General features: G+C 40.0%; 1 protein-coding gene across 1 annotated transcript in view; it reads right to left on the reverse strand.

Annotated features, from left to right (window-relative positions):
* The window catches only part of LOC135102554 (neuronal acetylcholine receptor subunit alpha-7-like), a gene marked incomplete at its 5' end in the record, with an annotated part of 72,856 nt that overhangs the window by 27,871 nt on the left and 20,879 nt on the right, over positions 1-24,106 (reverse strand). Inside the window, 3 exon segments of the mRNA XM_064007836.1 lie at positions 15,389-15,498; positions 15,501-15,568; positions 23,477-23,586. Of these exon segments, the coding sequence (XP_063863906.1) occupies positions 15,389-15,498; positions 15,501-15,568; positions 23,477-23,586 (288 nt within the window).

Raw genomic sequence — 24,106 nt, forward strand, 5'->3', positions numbered from 1 at the left:
ATTAGAGAGTGAAAAATTAGGTACACACACACACGCTTATACACACACAGACACACACACACACACACACACACACACACACATGAATATTCAAATGTTATCTATTTTTTCACTTAGGATAATATGTGTGGTATTGCATTCGACAGGATTTTTCCCTATCAGTGGCAGTGAACGGGAACCGCGAGAGGAGGGGTGAGGGAGGGCCAGACAGAAAAGAGTGAGGGAGGCAGGGGAGTGAGGCATACACGCCACCTGGGGCCTGATGGACACCCGCCAGGCGCAGGGACGGGAACAACACACTCAGGGGCAAGACAAAGCCCGAATGGTCGATGTTCGAGTGGCAATGCATTACGACCCTCCATTTAAGCCGCAAAGCAACTCTGCCTCCTGCATAGTCACGACCATTCCCGTTTATTTCCCCAACTTTTCTTCCTTTCAGTACAATATTATATTAAGTGGAAGGATTGAAACCAAGTCACCGGAAATGAAAGGCTTTAATTAGGCTCAAATCTTGCAGATGGTGGACGTACGTGGAGAGGGATCTCACATTGCTTCTACATGGCGAGCCACACAGAGGCCCTACTTTAAAATGGAAGGAGGAGATAACACCATCTGGAGGTAATCTCTCAGCCACAGAGGAGGTAGTTAGTTGGACCTAGATTTAATTATAGCGTTGTTGGGCGCGGGGAAGAAGTTAACGAGGCAGGAGGGAGGGAGAAAAGGGAGGGAACTCTAGGACGCTGCCGTGAGGGTGAGGTGAAAGCCGGAAGAAGTTTGAAACACCAGTTTAAAGAGAAGCCAAATAGGAGAGGAAAGTAAGGAGGTTAAGAAGATGCAGTGGAAACACTGAGAAGACAAGTTAATGGGGGAGAGAAGGAAGGAAGGCTGAGAGAGAGAGAGAGAGAGAGAGAGAGAGAGAGAGAGAGAGAGAGAGAGAGAGACACAGACAAACGGACATGAACTCCAGTTAAAGGTGAGTGAGGCTCCGAACATGCGGACAAAGCACCTCCAGGTATACATCAGGAGGAAGAACATGAGGAAGCAGGCCAAAGCCACCGCTGAGTCGTGATCAAGTATAATAATACATCAAAAATAATCCTAATGTCAAGTAATCTCGGGAAAAGCGGATCGCAGAAGGAATGGAAATATTCCAGAGCAGATCTGACTCGCATCCGAGAAGAAAAATTTGTATGAAAGAAAAGAATGAGGAAAGAAATGACAAAAAAAAAAATAAAATACCGGAGGAAGCTTGAAAATATAATGAATAAAAATGACTGTAAATAAAATCTGTGCAAACGAGCGCTCGCGCATAACACACACACACACACGCACACACACGCGCGCGCGCGCGCATGACACACACACACGCACACACACACGCGCGCGCGCGCACACACACACACACACACACACACACACACACACACACACACACACACACACACACACACACACAGAAAAGTGTCTTGCAGGTATCTACATGCGTGTTAGACGAAGAGAAGCAGGCGGTGATTAAGAAAGTTTTGTGACACCCTTGAATGAAGACGACAACTTCAGATCATACCAATTTCTCTGACATTCGGGAGGTTGTTGAAATCAAGTAAAGGCGACGAGTGCTGGCTCTATTTTATCACTATCAACTTATCAAGGTAGAAGAATGAGTGTTGGGGAAGAGAGACACTTGAATTTAGCAAAACACTTCCATTAGTCAGGGTGTAAATATATAGAATGTTACGTTGGCTGTGGATACTTAAAGTCGTTAAACAAACAAAAAATAAATGGATAAATAGAGATACTTCAGAAGAACAGTAAATAAAAAGATACGGACACTAATTTAATATAATCTTTTAGTTTTAAGGCAAATTTCTTGTCCTATACCAGTACGTTCCTGGCTTTCCATTTGGCTCCATAATTTCCTGTTGGCAGATTTACCTCAACCAGACCCACGGTCATTCTTCACCTCCAGCAGCCAACTCGGCGTAACTCCTGCACGGCTTGGCCGAGCAAGCACGGGCTGGAAAGGCTGAGCAAACTCCCGTTTGCTAGTCTCACCAAGGCACTGGATTTCTATCCCTGTCCCTTTCTCTCTGTCTCTGTTCCTTTACATGTTCTGTAGGAGTCCCTTTTACTCTCTCTCTCTCTCTCTCTCTCTCTCTCTCTCTCTCTCTCTCTCTCTCTCTCTCTCTCTCTCTCTCTCTTTCTCTCTCGTGTGGTGTGGCGCTGATGTGGCCACGAGCAGGCCTGGGTGGGGAGGGGGAGGATGGGTGGTCTCTGCTCTTATCTGTATTCACAAGCCTCAACCGCTTTGAATATGTAAATAGAGTGCGCTGCATAGTGACCGCAAATGCATAAAAGAGGAAGAGGATAAATACCCAAATTTTCATTTCTTTCCTTGAGTGTATCCATTAAATCGGTCAAATATGCCTTCCAACCAAAACAAGGAAATGAAACCGCAAGTGGGAACGTTATTAGATGCCTTATATGATAATATTTCCCGGCATTATGTGATGAAAGTATCCTTCGTTTGGCGTCTGCGGAAATTCTGCATATACCTGGAAGGGCTTGGGTTTGTTGCTAGAAAACAAGGATGAGATTTAATCGTTTCTGCTACTTTTTTTCGTGGGGTTTGTTACATAATGAAGATCGAAAGTAATGCTATCACGTCAGGACCTTCAATTCAAAAGGAAAATTATTGCCGTGGCATAACATAATTACCACTGCTGATTATTTTTAACAAATAAATCACCCTGTCAGTCAGCGGATAAGAGTGGATTGTTTCTTTGATACAGTCACTACACAGATGTGTTCTTGAAGTTGGTGCATGCCCATTTCCTTGTCTTCCTCGAGTGTGCCGCCAGGCTTTCAAGGAGTAAAGAGTTCACTGCATTATCTTCAGTATAGTATTTTTTTTTACTTTTTTCCCTTTTTTGTGATATGTATACTATATTTTTAAGTAAAGCGTGATGAACATTGCAGCAGACACTAGACACAGTGATGGTGGAGGATTGAAGCTCCTGAGGATGGGACGTCGTGTTGGCGTGAGAAGGATGAGGCTGAAGACTCACCTCATGCTTCGGGGGACATGTCGCGTGCCAAGCTGTGACCCGAGTTGATCTTTTTATTCATTATGTGTGCTTGCCTTTGTGTGTGCATGCATGCAATGGAATGACGTCATACTCATAAGATATTTAAAGGCTTACGAGCACAGAAATACACGAAACATTTAAATTAGTACACTTTCCATTCTTCTCCCCAAATATATCTTATGGTGTTTTTTTACCTTTTCTGCACACAGTGACTGACTATTAGTCATTTCTTGTTCAATATTTACAATGCACAGATAAAGTTGCTAGATAATGGTGGAAGATAATATATTAGATATCTCTTCTCTTTCAGACACACACACACACACACACACACACACACACACACACACACACACACACACACACACACACACACACACACACACACACACACACACACACACACAATAAATGTATTATCCATGGTTGCGTTAGAAGAATCATTCATATGGAGAATTTTTTTTTCTTCTCATTGATAAAGCATCGACAGGCTCACAGACTCACGGTGCGCGGTGCAGTTCACTGGGAAGTGCACCGAGTGTTCGGATGCTGTCTTGTAAGGGGAAGTCTCGTGGAGTCTTGGTGAAACTCTATAAAGTGACTGTGCTACTGCGACATATATCATGTTGAATGGTGGGGATTTTCTTTCCTCGAGTGGAAGTGAATAAGCTGAAGCTGTGCTGTGAATAGAAGCCGCTGGTGTGTACCAAAGCAGGAAGAGAAGGAGGAGGAAAAGAGAGAGCAGGAACAGGAAAAAGAGAAGGAAAGAAGGAAGACGAAAACCATAGAAGCAACAGGAGAAACAGTCCGTGGTGGGCATGGTAATGGTGATGGCGCTAGGAGGGCGAGTGACTGGTGGGCGTTGGGGAGACAGTGCACATGGCTGTTGCAGTGTGGGGTAGGGCCGATGTGGATTTCAGGAGAGGAAAGGCGTCGCGTATTGAACAGGGCTGAGTGAGTGAGTGATTTAAGGCTCAAGGTGGCACAGGAGCTGTTATTATCGTGGTCTAGTTGGGAGGGAGAAAGGGTCGTAATGAGCGTGGTGTTGGAGGGATTGGGAAGGATGGTGGAGCTGTTTGATGGGTGTGGTTGGAAGTGTCTTACTAGGGATGAGAGCAGTGGAGTTTGAGTTAACCTCAATAAAATGTTCTTTTAGGAAAGGCACGTCTTGCTTAACATGTTTTCTTTCCTTCGAAATAACTTTGCATTACCTTTGCTGGCAAATTTTACATAAAATTCGGTTAAGTTTTCTGAGCGATTTTTTTTTCTTTTGTTTTTGTTTTTGCATTAAACTTCCCTCGCTCTTTTCCCTCCCTTTATAGTGTGCTGTATATCGTACACTGTGTTATCAACGATCCTCTTGTATAATATTTATGTATTGTTATATAACTTTCTTGATTTGAATCTAGCCACAATCCTTTGCACGCCAGATGATCAATTTGGACTTTGGCTTCATGACTATATGAGTAGACTATATGACGAGTAGTGCATTCTATTGCTTCCGTACCTTTAATGCATTCATGTGGCACTGAAAGAAAGGAGGTCATCCAGTCACTGTAGAATGACGGTGACAGATTCACTTGGCTGAAATATCGATTCCTCTCTGATACGTGTGATAATGTGTCCATTATGTGATGACTACTCGTTTTGAAATGTATCTATTGAAATTTTTGTAATAATCGAGGTGATGGTGGTTATGAGGGTGGTTATGATGGTAGTGATAATGGCAGTAGTAGTAGTAGCAGTAGTAGTAATAGTAGCAGCATCAGCAGCAGCATCAGCAGCAGCAGCAGCAGCAGCAGCAGCAGCAGCAGCAGCAGCAGTAACAGTAGTAGCAGTAGTAGTAGTAGTAGTAGTAGTAGTAGTAGTAGTAGTGGTAGTAAAAGTAGTAATAGTAGTAGTAGTAGTAGTAGTAGTAGTAGTAGTAGTAGTAGTAGTAGTAGTAGTAGTAGTAGTAGTAGTAGTAGTAGAGTAAAATCCCTCTTATCCGGCATCAACGGGACCGCCGACATGCCGGATACTTGAATATTGCCGGATACTTGAATAGAAGTGAAATTATGTCCACAATCACCACCCTACACTCATGCATCTTACCATAACAAAGATCAGCTGATCTTAATCAGCAGCTGATCTGATCAGCTGCTTAAGTGTAAGCACAACACACTTCCTCTTTTCTACAACTTTAGGCATGATGAAGGCGTCAGGCGATAAACAGTGCTCACGCGGGACTGAGTCACTGAGTAAAGACAATGCAGTGGGCCGCGGGTGGCGCGAAGCAGTGCGCTCTGGTGGCGAGGGAACAAAGTATGCCTCGCGCGGGAATTTTAATCGATTTTATGAGTACACATTGATTTTTTATTGATTTTAAGGCTCGGGGAAAAATGTGCCGGATACTTGAAGCTGCCGGATACTCGAATGCCGGATGAGAGGGATTTTACTGTAGTAGTAGTAGGAGCAGTAGTAATAGTAGTAGTAGTAGTAGCAGTAGTAGTAGTAGTAGTAGTAGTAGTAGTAGCAGTAGTAGTCGTAGTAGTAGTAGTAGTAGTAGCAGTAGTAGTAGTAGTAGTAGTAGTAGTAGTAGTAGTAGTAGTAGTAGTAGTAGTAGTAGTAGTAGAAGTAGTAAAAGTTACGTGCTGTTCTGTTTATCGTGTCTGTGCACCACTGTAGTAATGCTGACTTCAGTGAAACACAGAATCTGGAGTTTCGCACATGCATTAACCTTGCACAACATCCGGAAGCAGTGACTGTGTGGCATATGTTGTTGATTATGAATGAGATGCGAGTAATGACGGGGAGCTTGATGCTGGTGCTAATGGACTGTTATGAGGTAATCATGGTAAAGACATGTTTATGGAAAGGCAAGGGAGATTATTTTTATTTTCAAGCAAAGTTACCTCGCTTTGTTTTTTGTTTTCACTTTTTATATTTATTCAAATCTTCTATTACTCTTCATTTACCTTAATAGTGTTATCAGGCTTCTTTATTGATTGCTCTTTTCAGAACCTCTACACAGTGACATTCAAAATGATGTCATAAAGATGCTGAATAAGTGTTATTACATCATCTCTACAATCTTTCTACTACGTGAGTGTGTGGATAAACAGATAAATGTTGATTTAATGTGCATAAAAGTGTTGGATTCCCTTGAGTAGGAAAAATGGTGAATGGGGAGATGATTTGGTCGGGCGTATATATGTGTTATTTTCTTATAAAATTATTCTGCATCGCAATAATTTCATATTTGGTTCTCGGTTCTGGTGGAAATTTATCGCTACGTACGTTTTCATGTTGCCTTCCTCCCCTGTATATAACAGGGGAACGCAATATAGAAATGACGGAGAATGTATACGTACACCAGTTTATTTTCCTCGTACTGAAAATTATGCTTTCCACGTCTGACGCTCTCACTCACTCACTCATTTCCTGGCACTAACACACACACACACACACACACACAGAATCTCTCTCTCTCTCTCTCTCTCTCTCTCTCTCTCTCTCTCTCTCTCTCTCTCTCTCTCTCTCTCTCTCTCTCTCTCTCTCTCTCCCCCTGCCTCTCGTTGGTTGCCTCATTCTTTCACACAGGAAAATTTTACAGTGATAAGGTTAAGCACATATGTAAAGCCTTGTGTGAATCTAAAAAAAATAAAATAAAATAAAAAATATATATAATTTCGCGGGGGGATATTAGGTAATGAATAGTGCTTAAAAGGGATAGTAAGTGTTTGTGTGTCAGCGGGTGGGAAAGAGAGAGAGAGAGAGAGAGAGAGAGAGAGAGAGAGAGAGAGAGAGAGAGAGAGAGAGAGAGAGAGAGAGAGAGAGAGAGAGAGAGAGAGAGAGAGAGAGAGAGGTGGAGAGAACATATGTGCATGAAAAATGTATAAATTTTGCTACAAAATATTTCGCAGTAGTGTAATATACGTATATTTTTCAACATGCTCAAATTAGGTGTTTCATTATTTATATTTTTCTTTTATCTTCTACTTCAACACATGCAGTTGGCTGCATTCAGCCACATTATTACTGCCCACCAGAGAAAACTCGCAACACGAGTAGGCAGCGCTCTTTCATTTGCCTCGCCTTTATATCTTTATCACATGTGAGGGCCTGCGTCGACCTGGTCATATGACTTTTTTTTTTATACTGCGAGATAATTATTTTAAACGAGATTTAGACCTTGCGTCCATCACCATTATCTTTGGAGAGAACGTTAAAATTTTCTCTAATAACGACATACTTTGGGAAAACCAGGTAAACTCTCTTTTAGCAAAGTATTTTACGAGACAGAAAATCTCTTTCTATATCAACATTATTCAAAAAAGCTTTCTGTGTATATCGGCGCCGTATAGGAATACTTTCTCCAGAAAGCCTTCTTATTTGTACTAGTACTATTGGGCAAAGTTTTCTCAAAAGCTGTCTTTCTGTATTACCACATTTGAATTGAGGTGAAGTTTTTATTTTCAATCTCATTAACACATTATTTTCCATGACAGAACAGAGTTATAGAACTCTCGAAACGTCGTTCTCACCCAGAAAATTGAAAAGCTTCTCCATATTTACGAGCGTCTTTTGCTATCTGAAGCCAAAAGCATGAAGAGAAAATAGAGTTTGGGTGTGAGTATGAAGAGAAAATAAGGTTTGTGTGTGAACCCTGGCCGTCTTTTTTACCTCTTAGCCAATTCAGGATCGCTTCAAAGTGTTTTGCCGTCATTTGCATCCCACAGGAATTTTATTTTTGTGTGTATTGAAATTTCGCCCTGGAAAATGTGGTCTAGTATGTATTTTCAGATAGTTCTCTCTCTCTCTCTCTCTCTCTCTCTCTCTCTCTCTCTCTCTCTCTCTCTCTCTCTCTCTCTCTCTCTCTCTCTCTCTCTCTCTCTCTCTCTCTCTCTCTCTCTCTCTCTCTCTCTCTCTCCCTGCTCTTTCCCTTTTGGGCGCGGTCTGTCTGTTTCCCGTGTGTGATTTTCTATCCTTATGGTTATTTCCGTATTTTCCCATATTTGTCGCGCTCCATTTGTCTGTCCATCTATTCTTCTGTCAATTTGTCTGTCGGTTTGTTTGCCCTTTCCTGTATTTTTATCCCCGCCGTCTTAAATCTCTTTGATCTTTGTCCCTAGTCAGATTTTTTTTCTTTCCCCCCAAGCCGTCCTCCTTCAGATTACTTTTTTTTTTCATTCTCTCATTTTCAGTAAGCACTTTTGTAATATTTTTTTTTGCGGGCTTTATACCATTGTTCTTTCCTGTTTTCGGCGTGTCTTTCCATTTGTACTTCTTTCATTGTACCTGTGCCTCCCTTTGTGTTTGTCTGTCCGTCCGTCTGTGTGTGCGTATGTTTGTGTCTGTCTCTGTCTGCGTCTGTCTGTCTTTCTGACTGTTTGTCTGTCTGTCTTTCTGTCTGTCTGTTTGTCTGTTTATTTTTCTGTCTATGTGACTGTCTGTCTGTCTGTCTCTCTATTTTTCTTCTTTTCCGTCTGTCTGTCTGCCTTACTGTCTGTCTTTCTGTCCGTCTTTTTGTCCGTTCGTCTGTCTGCCTTACTGTCTGTCTGTCTGTCTGTCTGTCCGTCTGTCTGTCTGTTTATCTGTCTGTCTGTCTGTCTGTCTGTCTGTCTGTCTGTCTCTCTCTCTCTCTCTCTCTCTCTCTCTCTCTCTCTCTCTCTCTCTCTCTCTCTCTCTCTCTCTCTCTCTCTCTCTCTCTCTCTCTCTCTCTCTCTCTCTCTCTCTCTCTCTCTCTTAGTGTCTGTCTGTCTACCCCTGTCTGCCTTTGCACCGGTGCTTTACACCGTTTATCTGTCTGCCTCTGTCTTTCTATTCCATTCCCATGTCTCTCTCTCTCTCTCTCTCTCTCTCTCTCTCTCTCTCTCTCTCTCTCTCTCTCTCTCTCTCTCTCTCTCTCTCTCTCTCTCTCTCTCTCTCTCTCTCTCTCTCTCTCTCTCTCTCTCTCTCTCTCTCCCCCGCCGATCCCAAACACACCCACTTTCCGGTACTGAGCAGTGATTTATGCAACAAACTACAGAATTCCACCCAGCAATCTAGTTCCATCTCCGTCTCCGGTGCGTCAGTCGATAGCACCATCCGTTCTCCGCTTTACGTTCCTCTCAGTTCTTTTTAGTGTCCCTCCCTCCTCTTTATTTAAGTTTAACTCAAATACTTTCTCCCTTTCCTTCTTTTCCTGATCCCCCTTCCCTCCCTCACTTCAATCTCCTTTCTCTACCTTGCATTCCGACTCTGAATTGAATAAATCATGTTATGTGCCAGGGAAGGATTGAGTTTCAAATTTCGCTTTGCATATCTCGTCCCCCAATCAGCGTGGACCGAGATGCATGCCAAAGGAAGGATATCATGGCTCTTCTCTCTCCTCCTATCGCTCTCTTCTCAGGAATCGGTGTCTGTCTCGCTCCTGCTCTTAAGCCTCAAAAGTGTCTTTCTTACTGGTAGTCGTCTCAACTTTATTTTGTCTTATGTTTGTGTGTATGTATGTATATATGTATAATATGTATTTATATATGTATTTCTTATGTATTTGCTTTCTTATTATTAGATTATCATTCATACTATTGATTTAAACACACACACACACACACACACACACACACACACACACACACACACACACACACACACACACACACACACACACACACACACACACACACACACACACACACACACACACACACACACACACACACACACACACACACACATCGCCTAGAGTAGTGGTTAGCAAGCTGCTCACGAACAAGGTCTGGGTTGAGTTACAGGAGCGGTGAGGGAGATGGAGGAGCTTCTCGTAACGTGGCCCCTGCTCATCCAGCGGCAAGTAGGTAAGGGATGGAAGCCGAGATAGATATATAACAGGAATTTCATCAATAAGAATGGTTTTAAACACCTTTATAAAACCAGGAAGTTACTGCTTGCATAACTTTAATCTGAAGGCTGTTTTTTTTTTTTCTCAGAGGAGGTTGAAAGTAAACATTTGGTGAGGAGGAAAGGTTGGTGTAAACAGAGAGGGTGAAGTTTTACAAGTCTATATCCTAAACCAAGACTGTAGGGGATAAGAATGTATCCATCACTTGCTAAGCTGGGTAGGGATTAGAGTCAGATAAGGCATGCTGAACACCAGAGTTTTGCTAGCAGGTATAATCAAGTTACAAAGTGAGGAAAATGATGAAAATATCTAGAATAACTGTAATTGTTACTCGGGAGACTGAAAGAAATAGTTTAGAGATGAAACAGGTGATGGCCTACGTACTGAAGGAAAAGATGGAGAGGAAAACTTAAAGATGATATATCCGGATAGATCCCAAAAATTAAAGGAAAATTTGAAATGGCAAGATTTTTCCATCTCTATTTAACAATTTCAAATGATAGTAGTAATGTTTTATATGCAGGTAGTAGTATATAATGTATGAGCTACAGCAGGAGATCTGTATTTTTGATGAGCTGCTTCTTTTTGATTACAAGGTAAAGGAAAAATGTGTGAAATCGGTCAAGCCAGAGGATATTGTAAATCCTTGCTATAAATCGTTACTTTCCACACCATCCCCTTTTCGGTTTCCGCCTTCCTCCGTGCGCCTTTGTTTGGAGCATTCCTCCTGTCCGTTTTATTGTTTCAGTAACAGATGGTCCATCTAATTTTAAACCTGTCAATAGCAAAATTCGACAAGCTGATTTCATGTCAACCACTTTTCCCTATTTATGATCACGTTTGAAGTCAGTGTCCTGTGCAGTTCTGAGCTGATGACTCTCCTCAACATTATGTTACATTATTTGGCTTCTGTTAACATTACCAAATGAATTACTTTATGAGGTTTTACAGAGAATGTAACCTCTTTCAGATTGTCTTTTCTGGCTTTCCTTAATATATTTGAGTAAGCCTTTTTAAAGTTTATCAAAAACTAATTTTCTCCTTTTGGCATTCAGATGTTAATCCCATGTTCAATACAGTTAATTTAAACACTTCCTATGCTTCAACCACGCTAGATTTGTTCCATACATTAAAAATCCTGACTTCAAATTTCCTAGCATATCTAGAGAAGTGAGTCTCCTTGGATTCTACATTGCCTTCGTCAAATTTCCGCTCCCTACCCGATGCCACCATTATACACGGGACTCACTCCTGTGATGAATGTACCTCACACAGACGGGTATCATATCACAGTGAGTCGAATGTTGTTGGTCTCATTAGTTCACATCCTTTACATAATATCTTTAACCCTTCATAGGCCACAGTATTATTTGCTTTGTTTTTGTTGCTTTTTAATATTTACTGTCCCTTTCACTATAGTCCCTAGTAAGCTCTGGAACGCTCTATCTCACTATACCTATTTTGCCTTGATTTGTTTTTGTGTTTCCAGAACATGACATCTTACAAGACAGAAGCAACATCGCCAACTCTACGTCAACTTTGCGAAATAATAGACTTCCGTTGTCTTCTCTTTACAAAATCCTTTTCAGCAATGTTTTCTTTCCTGCGTATATAATATTCCTCTCTGGATTGTCCAATGGTGATAAACGAATGCAATATATACTAAAGGAAAGATTTTATGGTACCGTAATACTACCAGGATATTATTTTTGTGATAAGGAAGGCCAAAGTGTTGACTCAGGAAAACAACTGAGTAGTGAATCTTGTTTTCATTGTATATATATATATATATATATATATATATATATATATATATATATATATATATATATATATATATATATATATATATATATATATATATATATATATATATATATATATATATATATATATATATATATATATATATATATATATATATATATATATATATATATATATATATATATATATATATATATGTAACCGTGAATCTGTCTTCAGGCATTCGAATAACATCTCCCCACACAGAGTAGCGATACATGCAGCATCGTAAACGTATTGAATCTTACTTTTCACTTCTGCTGCTTTGTTTTTTTGCTTGAAGGCGGCGCAGACTAGAGATTGCCGCCCAAGCGGCTCTCTGAAGAAAGCTTATGATTTTCGCCTTTCATAACACCGGCGAAGAAAAGGTTGAGATGACACTGCCCTGTGTGACATCTAAATCTAAATCTACCATGATTCTTTCGGATTTACCTCTTGTACTGACGACACCTGCCCGTGCCCATCATGGAAGGCAATTAACACTGTTCCAGAGTAGTGGTCTGTTAACGGGGTCCAGGCCTTGGTTAAATCTACAAAGATCATGCATGTAAAGTGAACGATGCTGTTCTCCACATTTTTCTTGTATCCGCCTTGCCATGAAGAGCATAACGATGGTGCTCCGCTCCCCTAAAGCAGCACTACAATTCAAGTAGAGCTTCCTCACCACAGTATTTAAGCATATATCTATATATGTATACATATATATATATATATATATATATATATATATATAGAGAGAGAGAGAGAGAGAGAGAGAGAGAGAGAGAGAGAGAGAGAGAGAGAGAGAGAGAGAGAGAGAGAGAGAGAGAGAGAGAGAGAGAGAGAGAGAGAGATTTGCATTAATGAATGAGCTTTCTTACTTAATAAAACAACTCCTAATTCTTGTCACATCCAGCTTCACCTCCTCAATATCTTGTTATTGCATCCTGAAATATTTTCTGCCCGATTTTTCTTCACGTCTTCCCACCTGCTTCCCGCTCTTCCTCTCTCCTCCTGCCTCACCCGCCTTGCCGCGTCCCGTCCCACGCAGGAGTCCCTCCCCTCCTCGGGACACAGGCGGAGTAATCTGCCAATTTCGTCAAGTTCTTCATGAGCCAATTAGCGGAGGATCAGAGTAGGTGCACGGGAGAAAATTGACACTCTTGCGACACCGGTACGAATATTCAAAATAGTTTAGATGTAGAGGAAACTGTCGGAGGAAAATGTATATATATTTCGCCGGAAAACTAACACGGGAAAAATGCCGTGACGGTCAGTTTGCCGTCGTGCTCCTTTTAAAGGGACGCACCGTAGAACACCGCCAGACTTCTACTGGTGGGCGTGGCTGAAGGACGGGAAGAGCACCATGGGAGGAGACTTGGCCCACCATCATTGCCCGCGAAACATACAGGCAGGAGCACGCGAGGTGCATGAATACATGTTGCCGGGAATTTAAAACCCGATTTGTGTGTTACTGATTCTTGACGACGCATAATAAAGCTCGTCAAGTTGTGTGTGTGTGTGCTCGCGCTCGCGTGCGCTCGCGTGCGCATGCCGCCAACCCGGCCGCTCGTGAGTGTTTGTGTGGAATGGTTGACAGCACAGCTTAATATGATCAGGAAAGGAAATGGCGTGATGCGATGTGTTCTCAGGAATGGTCTGTTTGGGGTCTGGTTGGAGAAAGGGAGGCAAATTGGTCCTCAAGACTCAGCTGCTTTGCTAGGATTTGCTGGTAAGGATTTGGGTCGAAAGCAGACCGGGAAGGGCTCTGTTCTTGAGTTAAGTTTAGTTTGTTTCCGCCCATTTGGGAGAGTTGACCAGCCATTTCCCGTAAGCGGCTGAGAGCTTTCAGGCTTGTGGGGGTTCCGTCCTTTGGCACAACCTGCTCATGTGCCTGAGTGGCGGGAGGAGCATTTGCATTATCTATAAACAGGAGAAGGGAGACTGCCGCCCTTAAGCATGTAGATGGCATGCACCAACCCATGTTGGCGGTATAATGCGAGAAAAGTAGACCTGCAACGCCTCTAAAACCAGTTCGGCAAGACATAATTACTTTCTGAGATCAAAAACCTGTACACCAGACCATCAATGCGATATGAGTGCGTAGCTCTACTGGTGAGAAAGACATCATAGCGACAACTTTACGATTTCAGCACGCAAAGCAAACTTTTGCATCAATTTCATTAAAAAAAAAAAAATGCTCATACATAAAAAACGTATGTTATGTATAGGCATTGCACATTTATTTAGTTTTCTCAGCCATTATCATTATTACTAGTGGTATTACTACTGTTGTTGTTGTTGTTGTTATTTTTGTTGTTGTTGTTGTTGTTGTTGTTGTTGTTGTTGTTGTTGCTGCTGCTCTCCTCGCGTGTGTGTGTGTGTGTGTGTGTGTGTGTGTGTGTGTGTGTGTGAGTATGTGAGTGTGTATAAAATAATGACATATCTACACTAATTAGTTTTTTTGTGAAAGCCACAAAATAAAAAAATCTAGTAAACACACACACACACACACACACACACACACACACACACACACACACACACACACACACACACACACACACACACACACACACACACACACACAGCTGTCGTCATCTCTGCCTTTGTTCGTGTGTTGCCCTGATTGGAATGCTGGCTCAGGCGAGCGTTTCGTGTCTTTTGTTTTATGGGTATTATTTGCACCATTTTTTATAATATTTTTTTTTTATAATAATTGTGTTACAATACCCTTTGAAAGAGTAAAAGGATAAATTTGTATCGTAACAGTTGGACTGTGGGCGATTGGGGAAGCAGCAGTAAACAAGTCATTTTTTCTTTTTATTATAATTATGAAATGTTTTTAATTTTTCACTTTTTTTTTTTTTAATGCGCCCATTTAACAGCTGTGTGGGAAATATGTTTGTTGTTAGCTTATATGTCAACACATTACTTGTGAAATAATAAAACGAAAAAAATGCAGATCAAACAAATGTAATACGGTTATGAAATCGTGCTATTAGTAATATGATAAATCTCTGAATTCAAAGAGTGATATAGGAATGTAAGTCAGTGACTGTGTAGCTAGTTGATGATATCCCCGCTTGCTGCGTTGTGCGGCTAGCGATGGTGTGTGTCTGTCTATCTGTTTGTCACAATTCTGTATAGTGTTGTTGTTGTGTGTGCGTCTGTTTGCAGAGAGAGAGAGAGAGAGAGAGAGAGAGAGAGAGAGAGAGAGAGAGAGAGAGAGAGAGAGAGAGAGAGAGAGAGAGAGAGAGAGAGAGAGAGAGAGAGAGAGAGAGAGAGAGAGAGAGAGAGAGAGAGAGAGAGAGAGAGAGAGAGAGAGAGAGAGAGAGAGAGAGAGAGAGAGAGAGAGAGAGAGAGACAAACAGACAATTAAAAACGGACGGAAACAGACAGGCGTGCCTATAAATGAATAGAATAAGACGAAAAGCAAAAATAAACACAGACCACTCGAGAGAAAGAAGACAAACCTTGACCTACAGACGGACAGAACATAACACGATGGCCAAACAAAGTGGCACAGGTAAACAAACAGACGAGGGCAGGCAAGAGGCAGAATTACACCCCAGTAAACCGGACACATCTGTGGGCGCATGATGGAGCGGGATATTGGAAGCATGTTATGAATCAATCCACGTGAACTGACCTTGGCTGAATCGTAGGTCCAGGAGCCGAATTTCATTTTGCACTTCTGGTCGTCAAAGGGATACCAGGTGATATCGATCCTGCAGGTGGAGAAGAAGATGCCGGGGGGATGTGGGTGCAGAGGCCGGAGCTCGCCACCACCACGTTGGTCGGATACGTGCTGGAGAAACCCTCGTCAGCACTGCCATGGGGAACAGAGAGAGAGAGAGAGTGAGAGAGAGAGAGAGAGAGAGAGAGAGAGAGAGAGAGAGAGAGAGAGAGAGAGAGATTAGTAATACATGTTATTTAAATTGTTGCCGTTATTATTACTATAATGATGATAATGGTGATGATGATAATAACAGTAACAATAATGATGATAATAATGACTGACAATGATAATAATTAATTAATATTATCATTGTTATTAATTCTATTACTCCTCCTCCTCCTCCTCCTCCTCCTCCTCCTCCTCCTCCTCCTCCTCCTCCTCCTCCTCCTCCTCCTCTTCCTCCTCCTTCTCTTCTTCCTTTTCCTCTTCCTCTTCCTCTTCCTCTTCCTCCTCCTCCTCTTACTACTACTAGAGACACTTTATCATCGAACTGCGGAGAAGACACGAGACAGAATACTTCTTATCATTTTCTCAAAGTAGCCTTTTTGAGATGAATATAACGCGATTTGCTGTTATTTCAGCAGCTGCGGTAAAAGTAATTAAGTCTCATGATGCCCACGTACTGCTAGCATAACCAGTGCCTTCAAACTTTTTCGTTCCTTTCACTGGTAAATTCTGAAACTCTTTGCTTCCTTCAGTTCTTTTCTCTCCTTCTTCATGACTTGTAGTGTTTCAAGAGACAAGGGAGGAGTACCAGGACATCTCCAGCCCTAAAGTGGCCTCCATGTTGGATATTTTTTCTTTCCTCTTTAATTTTTTTGTGGGTAGTGACAAAATACTTTTTTTTTCTCCCATTTTCGTGTCCTTGCTAGGGCTCTGTCACTCATGAAAATAAATAAAAAAATGTTCATGATAAAGTAAAATCTCTGATATTCTGTCAATGTAATTGCAATTGTTAAATGTCTCCCAATCTGTTTTTGAAAATTGTAGATGGCGTTCTATTCGTATAATATTCCTTTCCCCTGCAAAGATTGGTTTCACTTAAGCATAGTTTTTTTTCACGTTTTTTTATTCATGTTCCAATTGAGACGTAAAGATAAAAACACCAGGGGACATAATACATGTGTTTAGGATAAAACTAAATGGAAATATGTAATACTGGACATTATTTAGTTAATTGCATTAAGGAGGAAGTAGCGAAGGGATGACACAAAACCTCCAATTTCAACGGTGCTGATTTTATAAGAAATCAAGTTATATATTCAAATATATTTGAGATTCACAGCTAAGGACACTCCAAGGTCTGCCACTGTAGGTCGTGGGAATTTGTTCTTTATTAGTAATCAAAAAGGAGATGGTGGTATAGGTTTGGGGAGACGTGGGGAGGTGAAGGTACGCGACACTGCTATAATATTTTTCCACCAGAATCAGACATGTAAAAATCAGAGTGTAAACGGTCTGTCCCTTACTAGTAATCTAAACTGAAAACTGCACTTCTCGTCTGACACTAAAACAGCTTCCATAAAATATTTTCTGAGCCGTATACACCAGGCTTTTTTTTTTTTTCTCTCCCTTCAGTTGCTAACCCCGTACATGGGCCTTATTCTCCCATGTATGGAGTATGTTTCATATTAATGGCGGATTCCACTCACACAGCTCTTTTAAACATGGTGGAATCAGGAGCATTTTGTCTCATCAACTCCTCTCCTTTAAGTGACTGTCTTTAGCTTGTCTCAGTTCGCTCCGGGGTAACATCTCTTGCCATTTTCTGCTGCTGCTTTTGATGTTCATTGCTCTTCTTACATTACTAACTGTATGTCTTTCCCCTTTCCTATGCGACCAGTCTGCATAAGAATTTTCTTTTTTCTTTCACTACTATTCTATGCACCTTCCTAATGCAGGAGTTAACCAGTTTTATCAGTCTTTAATTTCTTTTACTAGTACATAAACTCTGAAAATCTCTGCCTGCTTCCGTATTTCCTGCTGCCTGTGCCTTAAACTCTTTCATAAAGAACAACGTAATCGTTTTGTGTGTAATAGAGCAAAACAACGTGGTTTTGCTCTAATAATAATAATAAAAAATAATAATGATAATAATATTGTTGTTATGACTATTATTATTTATTATTATTTATTATTATTATTATTATTATTATTATTACTATTATTATTATCATAATACTAATAATAATAATAATAATAATAATAATAATAATAATAATAATAATAATTATTATTATTATTATTATTATTATTATTATTGTTATTATTATTGTTATTATTATCATTATTATTATTATTATTATTATTATTATTATTATTATTATTATTATTATTATTGTTGTTGTTGTTGATGTTGTTGTTGCCGTTGTTGTTGTTGTTGTTGCTGTTGTTGTTGTTGTTGTTGTTGTTGTTCCTTCACCACCATCATCAGCACCAGTATCATTGTTGTTGTAGTTGTTGTTACCGTTATTATCATTGCAGATAAGTAGAACAATCTCAGGAGACTCACAGCTGCGTCATACTGAGCAAAATTTTCTTAAAGTTTTCGAACTTCCACGCAGAGTTGTCATGACCAAGCGGAATGAATGTAAAGTGGCAGGTGAGTTTGCGAACAATAACAAAGAAACAGATGTTCCATTGGGAAGCAAAAGGTCATGTTATTATGCGAGGGCCCGGCACTTGGCGTGTGTTGATTCTGAACGCTACATTTCATTGTCTATCAAGGTGGGGGCGTGTGTTGCTTGTTTGTGCTGTAGTGCTGTAGTGGATGGCCGGTGCATTAGTGGCACGTCAAGCATATTTTATAACACATAATGTTTGAATTGCTTCCTATTAAAAGAACACAAAACTTTTATGATTACACCATTTTCACTGTTTTAATTTTCTTTCTTCTTTTTTCTCTTTCTTCTTCAACTTCTTCCACATCTTCTTTATCCATTTCCTACTCCTTAATTGTCAATAGTATCAGCTTCCACCATCTTTATCTGGTCAGCGCGCGTCGGAAAGTCTTTGTTCGCTGGGACGCATCATTCATCACACGGGATGGCGTCAGCCTGGAGGGGAGTGTGAGGAGCAGGACGAGTCGTACAAGTGTGTGTGGGGGAGGACACGCTGCTCACGTCCAGGATCTTAATTTGCCCTAATGGAGATGTGGAAAAGGGCATAGAAGGTTAGGCTGTGGTGAGGCTGTTGTCGATTTATTAAAGTTGAAGGAAAATTAATATATATATATATATATATATATATATATATATATATATATATATATATATATATATATATATATATATATATATATATATATATATATATATGTGTGTGTGTGTGTGTGTGTGTGTGTGTGTGTGTGTGTGTGTGTGTGAGCGTGTGAAATGGGATACTATAATGATATTAGGAAAAATTTAAGAATGTAAGAAAAACATTAATGTTAGTTTAAAAACACACTACTACATTTCCTCAACTTCGTTTAGCTTTGTTAAATGCTAAAAATTTTGCTTCGTGTCTTTCTTCCACCCTGCGCATGCAGGAAGACTTTAACTGAATAAAATATTATATATGCTACATTGGTTCGCACTGTTGCCATTGTAGACTGTACACCCTTACGTATTACATTGTCTTACGATTTTTGTAGAGTATGAAAACTAAGCCACCAAAATGTTAAGTTTGTTGGTCTGTATATCGTGGGTGTACTGCGTGCACCCAATGTTGACTTGTAAAAGAAACCTTACGACAGCGAGTATAGCTTGTTCACTACGTGCATTAATTAAATACTTTATGTTTCATGTTGATTGATGATCCTTATGATGCATTATATGAAATACTGCGGTCTAAACCTCATAACTAGATGATTTAAAAATGGATTTATTTAATATATTATTATTATTATTAATATTTTACAAATAAGAAAAGGAGCTTTGAATTTTGCTGATATGTATATATATATATATATATATATATATATATATATATATATATATATATATATATATATATATATATATATATATATATATATATATATATATATATATATATATATATATATATATATATATATATATATATATATATATATATATATATATATATATATATATATATATATATATATATATATATATATATATATATATATATATATATATATATTTATTTATTTATTTATGTATTTATTTACTTACTGGCAGGCTACTGTCTGAACTACCGCGCTCGCCAGTTTACCAGTAAAATGGATGAAAGAGTGAAGAAAATTGTTGATGCTTGCATTATCAAGATGGACAGAATAGGGATGAGACTTAGTACAGAATCTTTTGCAGCGAAGTCGCTGTAGTTGTTGGCGACATGCAGTTAGCAAGTTCAGAAGAGCAGTAACAATAGAAATAACGGTGGAAAATAGAAGTAAGAAATGCAGTATTACAGCAGTGAATGAGATACTCAAGATGTTCTTTAAAGGAGAGGAATCAACGAGAAAAATCTATTGAGTCCACCCTGTTTAAGAGTGCTGAGTAAGTTGAACCTCTTCATTAGTAAACATGGACCGATAAGGCTTCTGTTTAAAGGAAGCATCTGTATAGAGGAAGCTTCTGTATAGAGAAACGACACAGAAGACTTAACTTCATGGAAGTTGCTTTAGTATTAGAACTGTTTTAGTAAGAGTTGCTTTAGCCGAAAAGATACTGATGACCACAACAAACAAGGGAGCATGTATACTTGATGGTCGTCAGGAGTGAAATATCTATAAAGAAATTGCAGCATTTTCATAAACCTTGCCCTGAGAGCGTCGGAAAATAAGTCAGACTTGTTCGTTGAATGTACCGAAAAATGTTTTGGAGCTTAACTTATGTTATAAAGGCAACGCGTTCTTTCACTTCCTGCCTCGCTCATTTTCTCTGGCAAAGGCAAGTAGCCTGCTCTAGTTTCAGTAAATATGGTGGTGCTGTTATTACGTAAAAACAAACTCTTATAGATTTTTTAATAATTTTAGAGATCAAAGAATTCACAGGCAAAACGACCCTTGGTGAAATATTTTTCGTCCATCGGAGGTGAAAAAAGACTGTTAGAAAAAGGTGAAAAAACGCCAATACTAAGAAACACGTGTAATGAGGGGAACTGGGAGGTTGGTTGGGTAGGTGCCTGGAAGGTTGATATTCGTAGATACAAGAACGTTTTCCATCCAGAACATAACAATAAAAGGAAGAATAGAAAAATAAGATATTGAATTCGTAATTGATACCCGGATATTGCCTCAGAGAGATAACGCCCAGTAACAGTCGGGTATTACCTGAATATTTACACTGCACGGAATATCCAGGTACGAACTAAGCCATTACCCGCCCAGAGCTCTCGTGCCGGGAAACGGACGACGGCCGAAAGTAAACTCCATCTTTGGCCGCACTGGACCGTATTATATTGTGCAGCTCGCATCGAGGAAATGAAAATCTGGAGCTCAATGATCCTTAAAATTTAACGCGAAAATAACACTTCCAATATCCTCCTCTTATCTAAGTGGTGATGTAAACAGTCATGTTGCAAAACTGTAAAGTCCTGCGTAGGATATGTTAATGCAAGTGTGTGTGTGTGTGTGTGTGTGTGTGTGTGTGTGTGTGTGTGTGTGTGTGTGTGTGTGTGTGTGTGTGTATTTATCTGCGTGTGTGTGTGCTCTGTTTGCCTGTTGTTGTGTAAATGCGTAAGGGACGTGGTATGGATGGGTGGGAAAGAGTGTGTATAACGAGGTATTCTTTTGTGTATGTAGTATTAGAGGAGGTAGGACGCACAGAACCAAAGCGGTAGTCAGTGTATGATATGCAAGTACTACAAGGTACTACAACTTCTGGTTTATGGATGTTGATATACATAAGGTGTTCCTTGTAGTGTGGAGTCTTTCGTATAAACAGCACCTCCCCTTCTTTCCTCAGACTAATCCAGGCAGTGAGGCGAGAGGAAGTAGGAGGGGATTCTTCTTATATATACCGCCATGCTACGCTGAATATGGTATTTTATGGAGGAGCCGGTGTTTGGTGGGAGGTGGTGCGCGGTTGGGCAGAATGTGCACTGTATGTAAATGTGTGTTTATTTTCTTATATATTATTGCATTGGTATACAAATTGAAACTATATTAGCATATCAGCTGTTATCATAGTCTTATTAGATCTTACAAATATTACATGGTGCCTCTACATCTTTCTCTAAACATTCCAAGCAGGTGGATCTCGTAACATCATTTAAGAAACTGGAATGTCTCATTTCAGCGTCTTGCCGTCATCTGTTTACATCATCTTTCATTAAGAGATCATCTGTAGCCTCTCGTTCCAGTCCACATTTTGTCCTCAGCATTATTATTAAATTTCTTGTGTGTGTGTGTGTGTGTGTGTGTGTGTAAGTGTGTGTGTGTGTGTGTGTGTGTGTTTGTGTGTAAGAGATAGTAGGAAACGCTTGGCAGGTATTTTTGTAATATTTTTGGCTCATCTTTTTGAAGAGGAACTTGTTTGTCAAGGACGGAGAAAAATCTTTGTGAAATTTGTAGAGAGAGGACAGTACCGATCCTCTGAAGCAGCGACAGATGAAGGCTTGGGTTCGTTTCGGCCACGACTGGGAAACGGGAATGAAAAAGAGAATCTTGTTTTCGGCGAGACTTCAAAGACAAACATTCCTCCTTCCTCCTCTACCCCATATCCCCCACATCTCTCTCTCTCTCTCTCTCTCTCTCTCTCTCTCTCTCTCTCTCTCTCTCTCTCTCTCTCTCTCTCTCTCTCTCTCTCTCTCTCTCTCGTGTGCCAGCCTTTCTACGCAATGCTACCTTCCCTTGTGTTACATATTCCCCTCTGCCCTTGTCTGCCAGCGCATCACCGCCCGGAGCAGTAAGTCAGAGGCCTACCTTCACTACACAGAACACACACACCAGTGACGTTTTTGCTTCTGCCTATTTGTATATACGTAAGATACACTGTACATCACCTCAAGTGACTTTCCATAACTACGAACACCGCTAGTCTCTCTCTCTCTCTCTCTCTCTCTCTCTCTCTCTCTCTCTCTCTCTCTCTCTCTCTCTCTCTCTCTCTCTCTCTCTCTGTCTGCTTTCTTTGCTTCTTTTTTCCTTGTTCTTGTTCTTCTTGTTCTTGTTTTTGTTCTTCTTCGTGTGTGTGTGTGTGTGTGTGTGTGTGTGTGTGTGTGTGTGTGTGTGTGTATTCAACTATTAATGTGTACGTATCTACTGCTCAATACAATTCCCTTGGTGCTCCACAAAGGTTTCCCAATCCTCTGTGTTCCAGCTCGTATGAAGTTTTACCTGCAAACTTTTCTGTCCCACCTCTCCGCCTCTTTTCTGATCTTTCTCCACCCCACCTACTATCAGTTGGGGTCCAGTCAGTGTGCCCTTTGCTTCATCTGTGAGCTTTATTTTTGTCCGTTTTTCCTCTCTCTCTCTCTCTCTCTCTCTCTCTCTCTCTCTCTCTCTCTCTCTCTCTCTCTCTCTCTCTCTCTCTCTCTCTCTCTCTCTCTCTCTCTCTCTCTTCCTTCTTTAATATTTCGATTATATTTTTACAGTCAATATGCCCTTATGATACTTTTATCTGTATTGATGTTATTATTTTTTTTTTAAGTTATTCCTCTTTATGTACTTATCTGTAATTTTCAAGTCTATGTTGACATCATAGGCATGAAATGTGAACAGCATATATATTTGTTTTCATCCTATCCGATATGAATAGTCTGGGTTTCTTATGTGTTCCCTATTTTTATTTTATTTTTTTATTATACTCTGATTTGTCTTTTTATATGATTTAGGAGTTTTTTTTTTTTTTTTCGTGTCCATATATTCATGCGTTTTAGTTTCTTCTTCGGCATCAAGTTTTTTTTTTGGCTTAGGTCTTTTCTTTCCGTCTTGCAATGAGAAGGAATTTAATTACATTGCACTGGGATTGTGTGCTAAAGTAATGTGCAAGCATATGAACTTATATTATATCTACATAAACCTGAGTTATGTTGGCCACGCCTTACCTGTTGTACATGAGGACGTCAGGAGTCCACAGGTACTTGGGGTTTATCCGCAGATCGGTGACGCCTCCGTACTCAGACTCGTTCCACATCAGATTATGGTCCGTCCATTCCTGCAGCAGAAATGTTTGTTACTACCAGGCGGGGACATGTCAACTTAATATCGCAAAGGAAGGTTATCTAACTGTATTTCTGAATTATGATGTTTTATAATTTGTAGAGTTTTGTATTACTCATACATTGATCAAATCAGGAACACTCTGCACTATACATATACGACTATATGATGTCCTAGCGATGAAATTATTCGAAACTTGAAATGTTCTATGTCAAAATATGGTTCAGCTCATAGTTTATGGTCCTTACAAAGTGGGAAGCAGTTGCAGTTGTTGTATGGTCGTAACAAACACAACTTCAAGAAGGTTTTTGAATTTTCCATCTATTAACATAACTGTGAGAATAATTTTCCTCTCTTTGAAGAGCTGTTTTATAAATGACTTTTAGCTTCCTGGTGCTTGGGGATGCAGTTGACATCTCAAAATCTGAGATAGTTTGCTCTCCCTTTCATAAATTCTGAATTCCGCCAATTATTCGCGCGTCCCCAAGAGCGGCGCGTTGGTATTTGCATGTAAT

This window comes from Scylla paramamosain, chromosome 8, assembly GCF_035594125.1.
Source record: "Scylla paramamosain isolate STU-SP2022 chromosome 8, ASM3559412v1, whole genome shotgun sequence".
NCBI lineage: Eukaryota > Metazoa > Arthropoda > Malacostraca > Decapoda > Portunidae > Scylla > Scylla paramamosain.